The sequence below is a fragment of the Eptesicus fuscus genome, chromosome 20, assembly GCF_027574615.1.
Source record: "Eptesicus fuscus isolate TK198812 chromosome 20, DD_ASM_mEF_20220401, whole genome shotgun sequence".
In the NCBI taxonomy this organism is placed as follows: Eukaryota; Metazoa; Chordata; class Mammalia; order Chiroptera; family Vespertilionidae; genus Eptesicus; species Eptesicus fuscus.
In genome coordinates, this window is record NC_072492.1 from 2070986 (window position 1) to 2089441 (window position 18456).

General features: G+C 65.7%; 1 protein-coding gene across 1 annotated transcript in view; it reads right to left on the minus strand.

Moving 5' to 3' along the window:
- Positions 1–358: 358 nt before the first annotated feature.
- GRAP (GRB2 related adaptor protein) overlaps positions 359–18456 on the minus strand; it is a 28619-nt gene continuing 10521 nt past the window's right edge. Inside the window, exons 3-5 of the mRNA XM_008156200.3 lie at positions 14824–14946; positions 2453–2621; positions 359–620 (exon numbers count right to left, since the gene is read on the minus strand). Of these exons, the coding sequence (XP_008154422.1) occupies positions 435–620; positions 2453–2621; positions 14824–14946 (478 nt within the window). The 3' untranslated portion in view covers positions 359–434. The remainder of the gene's footprint in view (positions 621–2452; positions 2622–14823; positions 14947–18456) is intronic.

The following is an 18456-nucleotide window of genomic DNA, read 5'->3' on the forward strand; positions in this document are numbered from 1 at the left end:
TGAGCCAGGCCATCAGGTGTGCAGCGCCCTCGCCTTCCCTCACCTCGAAGCCACCTCCCGATAGCCAGACACCTCAGGGTCCTTTTGAGGGAGGGGCGGGCAGGCCCAGTGGGTGGGGCCACTGACGGTGCAGTGGGCTGAGTCTCCGCCAGCCCACCCTAGGGCGTCACAACGCTGGTGGCCCGTGCAAAGAGGCCGGTGGGACCCCGGGAGCGCCCCTTGCTCGGCGGGCACTGCACATTGTGTTGGCTGTGGGCACCTGGGCAGCCCCCTGGGTTCATGTGGAGCAGTGGGCTGGGCTGGGCAGTCAGAGGCCGTGTCCCTACCGAGGCCTGGGCCGAGCCCAGGGGGCCTGGAGGGGTGTCCGTGGTCTCTCTCTGGACTTCAGCGTCCTGTGGGCAGGTCTGCTGGCTCGGCCCCCGGCCCCACTCCGGTCAGAGGTGCACGGGCTGGACGTAGCTCCGGGGGAAGAAACCCACCTGCCCGCAGAACCGGCCTCGCCACCAGTGCGGGTCCAGGTGCTCCAGGACCTCGATGATGTCACCGCGGCGGAAGCTGAGCTGGGAGGGGTCCTGGGCCGAGAAGTCAAACTGGGCCTGGGCGAAGCCGGCCCGCGGCGGCTGCAAGCGGAGTGGGTGTTAGTGGGGCCTCGGAGGCCAGACAAGAGAAGGGATTTGCCGCCGGCCGGGAAGGGCAATGTTTCCGAGGCAGAAGTGAGGTCAAGGGGATGGCCACCCGCACGGGCCTCCTGCTGCCGGCCCCCCACCCCCCTACTCCGCACGGCCGCCACCCAGACACTGCCTCTCCAGAGAGCCCCGCGTCCTGGGCTCTGCTGGGACCGAGTCCTGGCCTCAGTGAGGGGCGGGGTTCAGTCCCTGCTGTTCAGGGTCTCAGTTCCCTGGCTGTGCAACGGCCATGATAACTGGACTCCAGGCCCCGAGGCCACCAGGGTCACACACGGACGGTAACGTGACGTGTGGCCAACACAGTTCACTGCTGCTGCCCTTGGCCGGGCTCTGGGAGAGAAGGCGTCACTTCGAGCTGCCCCCAGCTCTTGGGCCGGGCTTCCAGTCCCATGTGACCTTGGTTACGCCCCAAAGTGACCTTGGTTAAGTCCCTGCCCTTTGTGGGACTCAGTTTCCCCACCTTCGAATGGCACCTGGACTAGAGCTCTCAGCTTGACAGCAGGACACCTCCTCCCAGCCCGGGCTCTGCGGAGCGAGTCCCAGGCAGGATGGCGATAGGATCGGGGCACCGGCTGTAATTAGCAGTTCTCTGCCCAGGAAGGAGGAGGCGGCCTGGGTCCCAAGAGACCGAGCCAGCTCTGGAATCTCCCCACAGGGTAGGCGATCCCAGGGCTGGGCCCAGGGAAGTGGTGGGTGTGGGGGAGCTCACAATTGGCCCCCAGTTCCATCCTGGCTCCCTCACACTCTTCAGAGTCAGAGCTGGCCCAGGCAGCGAGGGGGAGGGATGAAGGTCTGGGGTACAGAGGCCCAGAGGAGGCTCAGGGCTGATCTGACCCAGGTCAGGCTGCGGAGGTGGAGCCTCCCGGTGGGACAGGGGGGCACAACGGCGGGGAGGGGGGCACTGCTGACTCCCTGGAATATCAGATCCCAGGGCACATCCCATGGGACAGAGGGGACACTGAGGCCCAGGTGAGGGATGAACTGGCCCTGAAATCGCGCTGGACGAGGCAGCTGGGGCCCAGGAACAGGCTGGACGGGCTTCCCTCAGCATCCATCAGCCTCCTCCCACCGCAGAGCTCAACGGGGCTGTCGCGGGGTCCTGCCTCCAGCCCCAGGCCTGGCCGACCCCCGCTTCCAAGGAGAAGAGCACACTGGGGCTAATAACCCCATTAGCAGGTGTCGTCATCCTAATGAGAGCTGGCCTCGAGCCCCTGATGAAAGGCTGGCTGGCAAATTGCTGTGATTGCGAGGACACGGGGTGGCCAACCTCCCCCACACACACCGTGTCTGGCCAGGGCCTCACCCACGCTGCCACACCCCGCCCAAGGCCAGCACCTCTGGGCAGGAAGCAGGACGGAGCTACCCGGCCGGTGGCCTTGGTGAGTCACATCACTCTCCTTCCTCCGCTGCCTCCCCTGCACGGCGAGGACAGTAAAGCTCAGTGCAGAGCCCAGTCCAACACGTGGCACTCAGAAGGCTCAGTAGGTGTCAGTACCTTCAGCCATTCAACATTTATTGAGCACCTACTGTGTGCCATGCACTACTGACAACAAGCCAGACACGGTTTGCCCCAGGGAATTGCCAGTCTGTTCCTTCCTTTTCTCCCCCTCTCCTTCCCAGCCTTGCTTGTTTCCCTGCAGCGACCCCAGAATAGAACCTCACAACCCGGCCGGACCCCCTCCCATGCGGGGAGCTGGCGGGCCTGGTCCCAGCAGGTGTCGTGGCCCCTGCACACAGCAGGGCGCCCGCCCGGCCTTGCCACCTACCTGGAGCGGGGGCTCCTCATCCCGCAGGAAGACCTGGCGCTTCTTGGCGATGGTGGTGGTGCGGTAGAAGTCGACCAGCTCGTTGAGGGAGTTGAACTTCTCCTCCCACAGGAAGTACTTGCCCGAGGCCTCACGCAGCACCTTGAAGTGCTGCACCTGGTCCCCGTAGCTGGAGGGGAGGACCCATGGTCACCTGGGATGGGTCCACAGCCAGGGACCACTCCCAGCCCAGCACAGCCCTGCGTCTCCCCTTCTTGCCCTGGGACCAGCCTTTCTCTTTCCTGGTGAGACCTGGGCTCAGAGGTGCAGGAGGGAGGGCAGCCGGGCCTCCCGCCCAGGCTCCATGTGAGACCTCGTGAGCACCCCTGGCCGTTAGGGGGGGACCCTGGACCAGGCATTTTCTTGCTGTGTGACTTTAGGCAAATCACTTCTCTGAACCTCAGTTTCCTCATAATACCTCCTCCCTCTGGCTCACTGGCAACATGAAATAGGTTTCTCTGAGCGCATTTCCTCTCTGTTTGTTAATCCTCACCCGAGGATAGTTTTCCTATGGATTTTTAGAGAGAGTGGGAGGGAGGACTAGAGACAGAGAAACATCGATGTGAGAGAGACACATCGATTGGTTGCCTCCCGAATGCACCCCGACGTGGGCTGGAGATTGAGCCTGCAACCGAGGTACATGCTCTTGACTGGAATCAAACCTGTGCTCCGGCGCTCTGACCACTGAGCACCCCTCGGGTCACTAGGGCCATTTCCTCTAACATCCGCTTCAGCCTTCCCTTCTCCTCCCGCTGCGTCCCCTCCCGGCTCTTGCAGTCACTTTAGGAGCAAATCCTCAGGCCGCTCTGACTCAGGCCTAAGCCTGTGGGTGGGAGGGGAGCTCAGGCACGCTGGATGCTTCTGTCCTTCCCACACACGCCCACTTCGAGGACCTGGTATGGAACATACTAGTATGCGGACAGCAGATTTGACTTTGGGTGGTGGGCACACGGTGCAATATACAGATCTTTGTAACACAGAAACCCACCCCTGAAACCTACATGCTCATGTTGACCAATGTCACCCCAGTCAATCCTATACAACAAAAGCATAATATGCACATCGACCGAACAGCGGAACGGCCATCCAGACACAGACAACCATCCGGGACCACGCTATGACACCCACCGGCACCAGGCCAAGGCGGGTGTGATGTGATTGGTTGGGGGGCCCGGCCATCGCCCCATGATTGCCCCGCAGAGGGAGGCTCAGGCCACTGGCCGGCGGGGCAATCAATCGGGGGGGGGGGGGGCTCCACAATCACCCCAAAGAGGCAGGCCCAGGCCACTGACTGGCAGACTGAGGCTGGTGGTGGGTGGGCGGGGCTTCCCTTTGCGAGGGAAGCTTGGGTCCCGGGTGCTGGTGGCTGGAGGGAAGCCCGGGTCCCAGGTGCCAGAGGGAAGCCAGTGCCGGCAGCTGGGGGAAGGAAGGCCTACTCCTGCACGAATTTCCTGCATCAGGCCCCTAGTCTATATATATAAAAGACTAAGCAACCCTCTGACCTCTGGACCGGTAACTATGATGCACAATGACCACCAGGGGGCAGACACTCAATGCAGGAGCTGCTGAGAACCCGAAAATCATCCAGGACCCCTCGGAGGATGTCAGAGAGCCCGTTTCGGCCCAATCCCTGCAGGCCAGGCCGAGGGACCCCACCCGTGCACGAATCTGTGCACTGGGCTTCTAGATTAATAATAAAAAGAAGAACCTTCCACGGCTCCCCATTGCCCTCGGGACACAATCTTAACACCGAGACTCAATATCAGGCTCTCATTGCATGTCCAGCCTCTTTCCTTCTATAATCTCTGACGCACTCAGCGGCCCCTTCTCGCCCCCCAGCCCTCGCCCAGCCCCCCAGCCCAAGTCCAGCCACTGCATCCTCTCACACGCCTTCTCGCTCAGTGCGGAGACCGCCTGCCTCTCCCAGCTGGCCAGCGGGGTGGAGCCTGCTCTGCCTGGCCTGACCCGAGGGACCTGCCCAGGGCCTTCCCACTCGCTGCGTATTTCAGGCCAGGACAGGACATGCCGGCGGAGGCCAGGGGAGATGCTGGGTGGGTCAGGACAGCGGGGAGCGAGCCACAGTGATTCTCCTCCCTGCTGCAGGGTGGCCAGGCTCGCACGGGTGGGGAGGAGCAAATAGGGCCCTTTTTGCTGTGGGGAAACCAAGGCCCCACGTGCAGCCAGCACCTGGCCAGAGCGGGGCCACACCAGTACGTGCCCCCGACTGGTCACCACTGTACAACAGCAGCAGTGATGCTGGTCCCATTGTGATAATCATGTCCCAGATCTGGTCACTCCACGTCCAGAGCTACTCCTCCGCGTCGTACCTGGGCTGTGGCCCCAGGAGGCGCGCCCTCTGTCCTCTCTGCCTGGCCAAGCGGGGCGCCCTCCCCCTCCACACCCAGCTCCACAGGCTTACACCCAGCTCACTGCTCTGGGCCTCGGGGTCCTCCCCTGCCCCATGGAGGGGGCGCCGGCACTCCCCACAGTGCACTGGGGGACCTGGAGCCTTCTGGGCACGGCCCGGTGTGCACTGGGCAGGGGCGGCCTGGGAGGGAGCTATGTTATCATTTTGTGTGCGACTAGCTGAGAACTAAATACCGCTCTGGAAACTCGATAATAAAAAGAAAAAACACCTCGGGTTCTAAATTTCAATTTTGTTAAGCGATTTTGGATACAGCGCACTGACAAGCCGGTAGCCCTCGGCCTGGGTCTGTCCAGGCGCCCACACGCCGGGGTCTCGGGCCGAACGGGAGTGCATGTCTGTCCCGCGCTGCCGGCCTGCTCGCTGCCCACCCCTGCCTGCCGCTCGCCTCCCCCGCATCCTGGTGGCTGCTTTGTTAAGTTTAAGATGAAGGGTTGTTTAAGGTAAATACCCCGTGGTGTGGGGGGCAGAGGGCAGAGTGGGAGTCCCCGACCTGCCCAAGTCAAGGGTCCAAAGTACACAGCACCTCTCTCTCCACCTGTAAACACACCTCCAGGCTTTGCACATTCTAGTCCCTCCACATTCTTCTCCAGACTTGGACTCATTCTCCGGCCCAGGTAAAAGGGCCCAACCTCTGAGAGCTGCTCAGCCCCCCATCGGGGTCAGGCTTCGTGGGCTCCTGGGCCCCTGCACAGCCTTGTAACCAACTGCTTCTAAGGGCCCCCCACTAGCCACCTAGACAGCCCACGGGCGGGAGGCGGGCAGCCCTGAGGGTGGAGCCCGGTGAGAGCTGCTGGCCAGGTAATGGCTGTCAGCCCTGCTGAAGCGCTCACCCGGTGCTCCCAGCTGTGGCTCCGGCCTCCAGGCGCCCAGCCCCTGACGCAGGCCCAGCTCCAGGCTTGTGTGCAGCCCAGAGCGAGTCCGTTCCCACCACAGAACTGAGGCCAAAACGCTGAGGCTCTGACCATGGCGAGCAATGGCCTCGAACCCAAGACAAGGCCACCTGTGGGCCATCGGTAAGCGTTGCTCCAGGTGCCGGGGCTGCTGGCATTGTGGGCGCGGGCACCCCTTTCGTGTCCCAGGGATGGGAAAGAGGGCGCGTGGACGGTGCTCCTGCCGTCTGACCTGCAGCTGCTGAGGCCACAACCCTCCCTGACGCAGCCGCTGCCGGCGGCTTCCCGGCGCTCTGTCCCTCTAAGCGACGGGTTTCCGGCCCTGGACCTGGCTATGGTGCCCGGAGGAGCGTCAGCCACGCAGCGCCGTGAGGATGCCGGCGCCAGGCGGTGAGGAGCCGCGAACAGGCTGGAGGCAGGGCCCAGGCCTGAGGGGCCTGGCAGAGGCGGAGCCCTGCCGCGGAGCTGCGGGAGGCGCCGGGCGCAGTGGTCCTCTCCTCCCTCCGGGCGAGGGCAGGCGAGGTGTGGTGGGTTGAAAAGATCTCAACCGCCAATGGCCACAACTTTGAACATTTTGGTGTTTGAAGGTTATCCTGTTACCTGGAAAGTTACTCAAAACAAAGCATCCTTGCCCTGGCTGGTGTGGCTTAGAAAGGTTGCGGCTAGACTCCCGGTCAGGGCAGGGTCGCGGGCAGGAGGGAGCCAATTGATGTTCTCTCTCATCATTGATGTCCCCTCTCTCCCCCTCTCACTTCCTCTTTCTCTCTCTAAAAAAAAAAAAATCAATAAAAATATTTTAAAAACAACAACAAGCATTCTCTGAGCATATAGGAGGGTCAGGGAGTGGAGAACAAGAGAGGAGATGTGGGAAAAGGGCAAGAGACCCAGGAATTCTAGAACCTTCCAACCTGAGAATTCAAGAATCCTCAATGCATAGTGCTCAGCGAAGGGCAGGTCTCGTCCCTTCTCCCACCCATCCCAGTCCTGTCCCTGTGAGGAGAGCAGGCCGGAGGGGGCCTGCCTGTACCCAGGGGCCCCTGCTGGGCCAGCCCAGCCTGACCGGTGACCACACCGACCTGAGGCTCGGCCCGGTCCCATCCTCTGCTGACCCCAGGACTGCGCACCCGGGCTGTCTCTCCCGCCCAGCCCGCCTGTCTCCCGGCTCCCGGGCCTCACCTCTGACTCTCGCCAGGAACCCTTTTCCTCCTTTTCTGCCTGGCCTTGGCCCTAGCCATCCTTCAAGGCGCCTGAGAAGCCATCACCGGGATGCCCTCCCCCAGCCAGGGAGCTGCGGGCCTGCAGAGGACTGCCTCTGGGAGCCAGGCCGGCCCCTGGCCCGAGGGGCTGAGCACCGAGGCCCTGCTGGCCGAGCCCACCCGAGCAGCAGCGGAAGGGCAGCCCGAGGGGCTCCGAGCCTGGCGCGGAGCTGGCCCGGGACGGTGGGCAGTGCCGAGGCCGCGTGTGCCTGTGTCCTGGCCCGCGGGTGCCAGGCGGCTGTCTCCGTTGTGTGACTGGGTGTGCGCATCCCTCTCTGAGCAGCCACGGCTGCATTTGTCTCTGTGTGTGACCCCCACACCACCTACCCAGGGGGCTGAGGGGCTGGGCCGGCCCCTGGGCAGTTGAGAAAGCCCCAAGGAGCAGGTCAGGCCTGATGCGAGCAGCAGCCAGTCCTGCCCAGCGGGTTTGTCTGGCTTGGTGGCGGCAGCAGCAAAGGTGGCAGTGGCAGTGGCAGCCCAGAGAGGATGAGACAGGCTGGGTATGGTCACAGCACGGCCCTGGCAGAGACCCAGTGCCCACTGGGTGGTCTCCATTAGGCTTGGCCCCTCTGCAGCTTCAGTGTTCCCATCTGTGAACTGGGAGGGGCTCCCTGTACCGCCGCAGACCCTGACCCTGGCTGGGCTGTGGGTCTCGGGGAAGGGGGTGGCAGAGGAGACCACATCTGCCAGGGCACAGGGCCAATGGGCACCAGCTCTGCTTCTCCTTGCTCTGTGATCTTGGGCAAGTTACTGCACCTCTCTGAGCTTCGGGGGCTTTTTTGGTTTGTTGGTTTGTTTTACCTGTAAGCTGTTTCTGGGGTCAATTCCTCCCGGTCTTTGCATGTAAAAAGCCATGCCCCCCACGTTCCTGCTTCATTTTCCCAACGGTCTTATCACCTCCCAGGATTTTGTGCAGTTTACTAGCCATTTACCGTCCCTTTCCCCAGCGGAACGAGAGCCCAGAGAACAGGAGCTTCGTTCTGTTTGTTCGTATCTGAACCCGAGCGCTGGGCCAGGCCTGTGCACGCGGTGCTCGGTGACCGAGGGCGGGGCAGGCCGTGCGTTGAGTCCAGGGCACCTCTAGCCTAAAAGGAAGCAAACCCCTCGCTTGGGAACAAGTTCTCATTGACGACAGAGGAGACCAGGGCAGCCGGAGTGAGTGTGCGGCAGGAACCTCAGCTCTGACACAGCGCAGGCCGGCGCCCAGCCAGCACGGCGCGCTTCAGCAGGGGCGGGCACAGCCCTTTGTAAACTCGTAAAGGCCAGCCGGCTGGGGCCACTGCGGCTCCTGAGGCCCATAAACCCGCTCTGACGGCTTTATGAGCTCAGCAGGAGCAAACAGGAGGCAGCATGCAAGGGGGTGGGAGGCCCCGAGAGCCACCCGGCGAGGGAGGGAATGCTCTGGCCCACGCGTCTGCGGCCATCACCTTCCGGTGGCCTTCGGTCGTTGTCTCCCTGTTAGCGATGAGGGCATCACAGGAGGGAGAGCGGGACCTGCTGGTACCAGCAGGGCTGAGCGGAGCCAGGCCAGCACTGGGCTCCGCCTCGCGCCACCACCCTTCTCCAGCCGCCCTGGGCCTGGGGCAGGGCCCGGAGGCGCCGTGCGACCTCGGAGGGCTGGTGTGATGGCCATGCTGTAACTGGCATGTACGAAGCACTTACTGTGTGCTCGGCGTCACACTTGACGTAGATGTTCAGGTTACAGGTGAGGAAACTGAGGCTCACAGGGCAACGTGCCAGGTTATGCAGCCATAGGTCTCAGAGCTGAGGTTCCTGCCCCGGAGCCCACAGTCCCAGCCACATCGGATCTGAGTGCGTTTCCTTCTCTGATCGCTGCTCGATCCTGCAAGGACCACCGAAGGCTCCGGAGAGACGATGGGCCGAGAGTGGGAGCGGACCTGGGAGCCCTGACCCAGCGGACCAAACGGAGGGCGGAGGACACCACGGGTGGCGGGTGTGCACACCGGCCAGCCGGGCGGCAGCTCCTGTGGTTCTAACCGTGGGGTCTCGGCCCGGACGCCTGGGGGGGTGCTGGGGCCTATGCCAGGATTGCTCCTGGGGGCGCTCCCAGGCCCTTTCCCCGACAACATCGGTGCTGGCTCCCTGGCGCTGCCCATGTCTCCTGGTCCAACCTGCTCTCCAGGCCCACGCCTCCCAGGCCCACCTTCGGGCCTTTGCACATACTCTCCTCCTGCATCATGTGGAATGCGCTTGTCATTGAATTCCCCCCCACCCCCTTGTTCATTCATCACGAGCACCCCGGGCCAGGCGGTGCCGACTCCTCCCCCGCCCCTCGGGGTGGACTCCTCCCTGACCTGCCCTCCTTGGCTGACAGCACTAGTAGGCTGAGATGTGTGGGTGTGAGCCTCCACAGCACCGCTCGGCTGCACTTACAGACGCCAGAGGGCAGTGCAGGAGGCACTGAGGGGAGGTGGCCCTGGTTTGTGAGCGGAGGAGGGAGAGTGCAGAGGAGTGGGGGTTGGGAGGGCCCCCACCTCCCCGCTGCTCAGGCTCCAGAAGCCGGCCCAGTGACTTCCCCGTGACCCTGCTGTGCTGGGTGACTTGGGCTTTGGAGCTAATTCCAGGAGCCATTCAAAGGCCCGCCCGGCGCCAGGCCCAGGAGACCACCTGGGCGGCACACGGACACTACATTTCTGCTTCGCAGGGAGAGGGGGGCGTGGGGCGGGCTTGGGAGTGGGAGGTGAGCCGGCCTCCAGCCCACAGCCATCCTGAGAGGCAGTCAGGGCCAGGAACTCACAGCACCCCCCTTACAGCGCCCCTATTTTTAACATGGGGAATGGAGGCGCCAAGAGGGTGAAGCCATTCCTGTCCTCGGGCTGGCCAGCCTGCCCCGGGCAGGGGAGTGGAGCCAGCGGGCGGCGGGCTATGGGGGGACCCAGCTGAGCGAGCTCTTCACAGCAGGGCCCACCGCAGCCCCCACCGCAGGGCCCACCGCAGCCCCCACCGCAGCCCCCACCGCAGCCCCCACCGCAGGGCCCACCGCAGCCTCCACCGCAGCCCCCACCGCAGGGCCCACCGCAGGGCCCACCGCAGCCCCACAGCAGCCCCACAGCAGGGCCCACCGCAGCCCCACCGCAGCCCCCACCGCAGGGCCCACCGCAGCCCCCACCGCAGCCCCCACCGCAGCCCCCACCGCAGGGCCCACCGCAGGGCCCACCGCAGCCCCACAGCAGCCCCACAGCAGGGCCCACCGCAGCCCCACAGCAGCCCCACAGCAGGGCCCACCGCAGCCCCCACCGCAGGCCCCACCGCAGTCCCCACCGCAGCCCCCACCGCAGCCCCACCGCAGGGCCCACCGCAGGGCCCACCGCAGCCCCACAGCAGCCCCACCGCAGGGCCCACCGCAGCCCCCACCGCAGCCCCCACCGCAGCCCCCACCGCAGGGCCCACCGCAGCCCCCACCGCAGCCCCCACCGCAGCCCCCACTGCAGCCCCCACCGCAGGGCCCACCGCAGCCCCCACCGCAGCCCCACCGCAGGGCCCACCGCAGGGCCCACCGCAGCCCCCACCGCAGCCCCCACCGCAGCCCCCACCGCAGGGCCCACCGCAGGGCCCACCGCAGGGCCCACCGCAGGGCCCACCGCAGGGCCCACCGCAGTCCCCACCGCAGCCCCCACCGCAGCCCCACCGCAGCCCCCACCGCAGGGCCCACCGCAGGGCCCACCGCAGGGCCCACCGCAGCCCCACCGCAGCCCCCACCGCAGGGCCCACCGCAGCCCCCACCGCAGGGCCCACCACAGGGCCCACCGCAGCCCCCACCGCAGCCCCCACCGCAGCCCCCACCGCAGGGCCCACCGCAGGGCCCACCGCAGCCCCCACCGCAGGGCCCACCGCAGCCCCCACCGCAGGGCCCACCGCAGCCCCCACCGCAGCCCCCACCGCAGGGCCCACCGCAGCCGCCACCGCAGCCCCCACCGCAGCCCCCACCGCAGCCCCCACCGCAGGGCCCACCGCAGCCCCCACCGCAGGGCCCACCGCAGCCCCCACCGCAGCCCCCACCGCAGCCCCCACCGCAGCCCCCACCGCAGCCCCCACCGCAGCCCCCACCGCAGGGCCCACCGCAGCCCCCACCGCAGGGCCCACCGCAGCCCCCACCGCAGCCCCCACCGCAGCCCCCACCGCAGCCCCCACCGCAGCCCCCACCGCAGGGCCCACCGCAGCCCCCACCGCAGGGCCCACCGCAGCCCCCACCGCAGGGCCCACCGCAGCCCCCACCGCAGCCCCCACCGCAGCCCCCACCGCAGCCCCCACCGCAGCCCCCACCGCAGCCCCCACCGCAGGGCCCACCGCAGCCCCCACCGCAGCCCCCACCGCAGGGCCCACCGCAGCCCCCACCGCAGCCCCCACCGCAGCCCCCACCGCAGCCCCCACCGCAGCCCCCACCGCAGCCCCCACCGCAGGGCCCACCGCAGCCCCCACCGCAGGGCCCACCGCAGCCCCCACCGCAGCCCCCACCGCAGCCCCCACCGCAGCCCCCACCGCAGCCCCCACCGCAGGGCCCACCGCAGCCCCCACCGCAGGGCCCACCGCAGCCCCCACCGCAGGGCCCACCGCAGCCCCCACCGCAGGGCCCACCGCAGCCCCCACCGCAGGGCCCACCGCAGGGCCCACCGCAGGGCCCACCACAGGGCCCAGGGCGCCCGGAAGGGTCCGCGGGGCCCTTTCTGCACACAGGGGCCCTCGGGCACTGGCTTGGCGCTGCCAAGGACACTGCGCACCCTCCCTGTCCGAGCTGCCTTTCTCTGCTCCCGCGGATTCCCGGGCCCCGCACCCTCACCCAGCACCCTCACCCAGCACCCTCACCCAGCACCCTCACCCAGCACCCTCACCCAGCACCCTCACCCAGCACCCTCACCCAGCCTCTGTCACCCAGCACCGTCACCCAGCACCCTCACCCAGCCTCCATCACCCAGCACCCTCACCCAGCACCCTCACCCAGCCTCTGTCACCCAGCACCCTCACCCAGCACCCTCACCCAGCACCCTCACCCAGCACCGTCACCCAGCACCCTCACCCAGCCTCTGTCACCCAGCACCCTCACCCAGCACCGTCACCCAGCCTCTGTCACCCAGCACCCTCACCCAGCACCGTCACCCAGCCTCTGTCACCCAGCACCGTCACCCAGCACCCTCACCCAGCCGCTCCTCACCCAGCACCCTCACCCAGCACCGTCACCCAGCACCCTCACCCAGCACCCTCACCCAGCCTCCATCACCCAGCACCGTCACCCAGCACCGTCACCCAGCACCCTCACCCAGCCTCCGTCACCTCAGAGCTGATCACATCCTTTATCCTTTGGAAAATCACGGCGCCCTTGGCGTGAGCCACACAATAGCCTGAGCGGCCCCCCCGGAGGCAGCTGGCCGCCCTTCTGGAAGGCCAGGCCGGCGGTGCCTGCTCCGTGTGCACTCTGTGCCGCGCCCTCAGCGCTCCTGGCGGCGGCTCCCACCCCACAGGCCTGTGCCCCCCCCACGCCCTCAGCCCCCCTCAGCCCGAGGCCGCCGCTCCTCACTGCCCTGTTCTCCCTCTCTCTCGTCACGCCACCGCCTGGGGCTCCCCGCAGCCTCCACTTGTGGTTCAGACCTTTGCTCCGATGCCGCCGCCTCAGAGAGGCTGCCCGTGTCCATCTGTCCCGTCCGCTGTCCGCCCCGCTGCCACGGAGCCGGGCGGCTCTCATGGCCTCTGCCAGGCCGGGCAGCCGGCACCCCCTGAGGCGCAGGCCTAGCCCGAGTTTCCGCATTGGACCCTCCGGCCCAGGGCAGGGCCGAGGCTGCGCCTCAGATGTGCCCCTTTGGGGCGTCCAGGTGGTATTTTTAAGAAACAGAGACTCGGGGAACCACTGACGCTCCCTTTGCCTAAAAGAACCGAGAGAGGACCCGCGCCAGGCATGGGCGTCGCGCAGGGGACCGGTCACGGGCGGGAGCGGACGACAGAGGGACTCGCGGGGCCTGTGACAGCCTCCGGGGCCCCTGGGAGCCAGGCCCAGCGTTTGGGTTTCCTCCTCCACGTGAACTCCCCCCGCCCTGGGAGTCCCAAACCACAGCCCCCCTTTCTCTTCAGCTCAAGATGGCAGCAGCCTGCACCCCGTCTGACTCCAGGTGCCGTCTCCTTATGGAGCCCCATCTGTACACGTGGGGCTAAATTTGATTCTTTTTCTCCAGTTGGTCTGTCTGGTGCATTTTAATTGTTTGACCAGCCGGGAGAACTAAGAGGGGGAGGGGGAAATGCCCCTTCTCACAGACACTGGAGATAGGAAGGACAGAGGCCCACCAGGGCCTGACCCCGCCACCCCACTCCTGTGCCTGCTCCCACCTTCCAGCCTGGACCCCATCACCTCATGTGGCCTTGGGACTGGCTGCCACCGCATGCCTGAGGAGCTGCCTTGTCTCAAAGCCAGACACTCCCCTGCAGCCATCTTCCTCCATGCCAGGCACTGTCCTAATGGCTCTCCATATCCCGACTTAGTTCATCCTTGCAATAACTCACATACATGTGAGGAAACCAGCACAGAGAGGGTGAGTGGCTTGTCCAAGGTCACACAGCCAGGAAGTGGCAGAGCCGGAATCTGAACCCAGCAGCCGGGCTCCAGAGTCCGTCCTCTCAGCCCTGTCCCCATATAGTTGAGAGGCAGGATAGTAAGGAGCTGGAAAAATTCCTTGGCAAGCAAATGGAGGAGAGTGAGACAGAGAGCTGAGCACACTGGCCAGCAGTTTACAGCGACACAGAAGCCTCCTCCCTAGAGATCTCAGCGAGGCCTCAGTTGCATTTCAGCTCCAGGCCCAGAAAAGCAGCAGATCCAGGGGCGCGGATCCAGGACCAGCTGCCGTGACCAACGACCCCTGCCCGGGTGCCGACCAATCAGTGGAGACCCCGACCCTGAAGGACACCCCTGGAAGCTGATGAATATTCTATTGAGACCTCCCCCGGGACCTCCCCTAAATGCCGAGCCTCTAAACCCTCCAGGAGGGACCCAGCCTGCACGCTCCCTCCCAGGAGCGCGCCCATGCCTTTCCCTTCCCCTCAGGTGGGCACCTCCTACACTCCACGGGACCCCACAAGACTTGCAACCAGGGGTGCAATGGGCAGCGGCAGCTCGTCCCGGCTCACCCTCCGATCTGATCCTGTCTCCGAGGCCCCTTTTCTCTGACTCCTCAGTGAACGGAGCAGCCCCCCCGCCCTCCGGCTCTCCTGCTGCTTCCATCCCGGCTCCTTCCTGTCTCACTGCCCAGCTTCAATAAGCATCCCGCAGAGTCACCTGGACGCACGGCGTGAACTCTTCCCTGCACCCCGTCAAGAGCCACACACTACCGGCCGGCCCCGGGCGGACCTGCTCTGGACAGCAGGACCCTGTCAGGGCACATCCTGAAGACCTGCCCTGTGCCCGGGTGTCTCCTGTCCCTAGTCGCTCCCATCACAGAGCCACCGGCACCTTCCTCCTCCCTGAGGACGAATCTTCGGCCCTTACTAGTCGTAGAATAATGTCCAGGCCCCTAGCCTGGCCCTGGAGGCCCGAGCCTGCTTTTCAAGCACATCCTTCCTGCCCCGGCCACGCCCTGGAGCGGGTGTCCTCCCCTGATGCCCAGATGGTCACTGCTTCCAGGCATCTGCTGCGGCTGCTCCTCTCCAGGGACGCCGCTCCTACCACCTCCGTCTGTGAGCCTGTTTGGTGCTTGGACACAGCTCAGGGGCTGCCTCCCTGCCCACCCCCCGCCCTGCCCCCTTCAGGTCACAACTCACTTCACAGAGATGGAGAACTCCCCCGGGGAGCTCTCGCTCTCCCGGATCAGGAAGGCTCCCAGGTAGTTCCGCTTCATCAGAATCTCTTCTGCCAGCTGCCGGGAAATCCTGCCCGAGTACCACCTGCAGAGAGAGGGGACAGGTGAAGGCAGTGGGGGGGCGGGGGCCGGCCGCCTTCTCTGCGCCCAGTGCTCAACATCGCTCATCCTCACAGCAGTCCCGAAATGCACGAGATCTCATTGCACCCATTTTACAGATGAGGAACCTGAGGCACAGAGAGACGAAGCAGCGAGCCCAAGGTTACGTGCTGCGGCAGGCAGGAGCTGGGTACCAATCCCAGCCTCTGGCTCCCGAGCCAATCCCTTCCCACCAGGCCAGGAAAACACATGCCATCAGGAAAACAGAAATACCAAACCTCAGTGAAGTCAAACCCAGCCAACCCCAGCTGAGCTTTTCCGTTTTAGATGGTAGACTCTTTTTTATATATGCATATATCTTTTTATTGATTTCAGAGAGAAAGGGAGAGGGAGAGAGAGATAGAAACATCAGTGATGAGAGAGAATCATTATTGGTCGGCTGCCTCCTGCACGCCCCACACTGGGATTGAGCCTATAACCCAGGCATGTGCCCTGACCGGGAATCAAACCCGGGACCCTTCAGTCCGCAGGCCAACGCTCTATCCACTGAGCCAAACTGGCTAGGGCTGGATAATAGATTCTTAAAAGTGAAAAAATAAAATAAAAACAATGACAAAAACAATAGCAGCTTTGATCTGATGAGGAAGGATCTCACCCTATACCCATTTCACAGATGCACAGACTGTGGCCACCTGGACTTTTCTCACAGGTACAAGTCCCTTTTCCTGCTACCCAAACAGAACTGGGTATACAGAAGGTGCCTGATTAATGCTTAGAATCTTGCAAGGTCCCCACCACCCTCAGGGTCTGGGAGTAAAAGGCTGGGGTCCAGCTTCTCTTTCAGTCTGCCCATCTGCCGCAGGGCTCCAGGCCGCTCCTGTCCCCACCCCAACCCCTGCCTGCCTGGCTCCCACCCTCGGAGAGTCCAGGTTTCAGCCCCTCATTGTTGGGGGAGGGGTGGGGATGATGGCCGGAGCAGCCAGTCTCCTGGTGGGACCGTGGCCACCAGGGTCAACGGCAGGTGCAGCGGCAGGGCTGGCGCGTCCTGCCCATCTCCCCGCTCGCCACTCGTGTCCCATGTGCCCCGACGCTTGCAAACACCGGGGTTCTGCCCGAGGGCTTTCCCTGGTGCCTGGCACACTCGGCCCGTGTGCTGAGCCCTGGAACACTCAGAGATGGCTGATGACCAGGGCGCAGGTGGACAAACAGCCAGCCCAGCCCTGCCCGATGCCCTGGGAGCCGGAGCCTCTCCCGGCTGCCCTGGTCCCACTTACCACCCTGCCGGCTCCTGCCCGCCCACTTGTCACTCCAAAGCCAAGCCCTGGCCTCACGCGGGTCTCAGGCCCTGCCTCCGCGAGAGCCCACACCTCAGAAGAGGTGCCAACCAAGTGCTGCCCCAGACAGTGGGCGTCCCGGGAGCAGAGGCAGGGAAGCGGTCGCTGCATGTGGAGGGCCAGGCCACCCCCTGGAGAGCTCGGCCTGGTCCCTGGAGTCGGGGGGGGGGGGCCTGGACGAAGACCCCGCCAGAGGCTGAGCTGACCACGGAGGCCGCCCGGGGCCAGGCAGGGAGTCCTCTGCCCAGAAGCCTCGGCAGGACATAGGTGCAGGCCCACAGGGCTCCACATGGGCGTGTCCTGAGGGCCTGGGTGTCTTCAAAGAACCCACAAACCCCACAGGAGGTGTCAGCATGTGGGCGGCTGTCACCCTCAAAGGGTGTTGCAACCGCACCTTCCAAGGTGGCCAGCCCTGCCCCACCAGGGGGAGCCGGCTGGTCCCGGGCCCCTCCCTGGGGCGGCAGAAGCGAGCACTCCTCCCTGCCCAGAGCCTGTTCTCTCCTCCGCCTGCTCCTCCCTTCGGGGCACCTAGCCTAGTGCCCTCTCACGGACATGGAAACTGAGCCCGGAGAAGGTCACGGATTCCCTGGCAGGCCACACAGCAAGCCCCTGACCTTAGCCTCTCCCTCACCCCACTTACTCACAGGGCTCCCCCACCGCCCTTCCTGGGGAGCACAGCCAGGCCCACAGCCCGCTGCAATTCCCACTCTGCCTCTTGCCGGCCAAGTAACCTCAAAGAGCCACCGGACCTCTCTGTGCCTGTCTGCGCCTGCTGCGCACGCGGGTTTCCTGCAGCTGCTGCTGTAACGAGCCGGCTCCGACCCTCCCCCTGCACCTCCTCCCCTGTGCATCCTCCCCCTGTGCATCCTCCCCCTGTGCCTCCTCCCCCTGTGCATCCTCCCCCTGTGCCTCCTCCCCCTGTGCCTCCTCCCCCTGTGCCTCCTCCCCCTGTGCCTCCTCCCCCTGTGCATCCTCCCCCTGTGCCTCCTCCCCCTGTGCCTCCCTCCTTCCCCCTGTGCCTCCTCCCCTGTGCCTCCCTCCTTCCCCCTGTGCCTCCTCCCCTGTGCATCCTCCCCCTGTGCCTCCTCCCCTGTGCCTCCTCCCCCTGTGCCTTCTCCCCCTGTGCCTCCTCCCCCTGTGCCTCCTCCCCCTGTGCATCCTCCCCCTGTGCCTCTTCCCCCTGTGCATCCTCCCCCTGAGCCTCCTCCCCCTGTGCATCCTCCCCCTGTGCCTCCTCCCCCTGTGCCTCCTCCCCCTGTGCATCCTCCCCCTGTGCATCCACCCCTGGGCCTCCTCCCCCTGTGCCTCCTCCCCCTATGCCTCCTCCCCTGTGCCTCCTCCCCCTGTGCATCCTCCCCCTGTGCCTCCTCCCCCTGTGCCTCCTCCCCCTGTGCCTCCTCCCCTGTGCCTCCTCCCCCTGTGCATCCTCCCCCTGTGCCTCCTCCCCCTGTGCCTCCTCCCCCTGTGCCTCCTCCCCCTGTGCATCCTCCCCCTGTGCCTCCTCCCCCTGTGCCTCCTCCCCCTGTGCCTCCTCCCCTGTGCATCCTCCCCCTGTGCCTCCTCCCCCTGTGCCTCCTCCCCCTGTGCATCCTCCCCCTGTGCCTCCTCCCCCTGTGCCTCCTCCCCCTGTGCCTCCTCCCCCTGTGCCTCCTCCCCCTGTGCATCCTCCCCCTGTGCATCCTCCCCCTGTGCATCCTCTCCCTGCGCCTCCTCCCCCTGTGCCTCCTCCCCCTGTGCCTCCCCCCCTGTGCCTCCTCCCCCGGTGCCTCCTCCCCCTGTGCATCCTCCCCCTGTGCCTCCTCCCCCTGTGCCTCCTCCCCCTGTGCCTCCTCCCCCTGTGCCTCCTCCCCCTGTGCCTCCTCCCCCTGTGCATCCTCCCCCTGTGCCTCCCTCCTTCCCCCTGTGCATCCTCCCCCTGTGCCTCCTCCCCCGTGCATCCTCTCCCTGCGCCTCCTCCCCCTGTGCCTCCTCCCCCTGTGCCTCCCCCCCTGTGCCTCCTCCCCCTGTGCCTCCTCCCCTGTGCCTCCTCCCCTGTGCCTCTTCCCCCTGTGCATCCTCCCCCTGTGCATCCTCCCCCTGTGTCTCCTCCCCCTGTGCCTCCTCCCCCTGTGCCTCCTCCCCCTGTGCCTCCTCCCCCTGTGCCTCCTCCCCCTGTGCCTCCC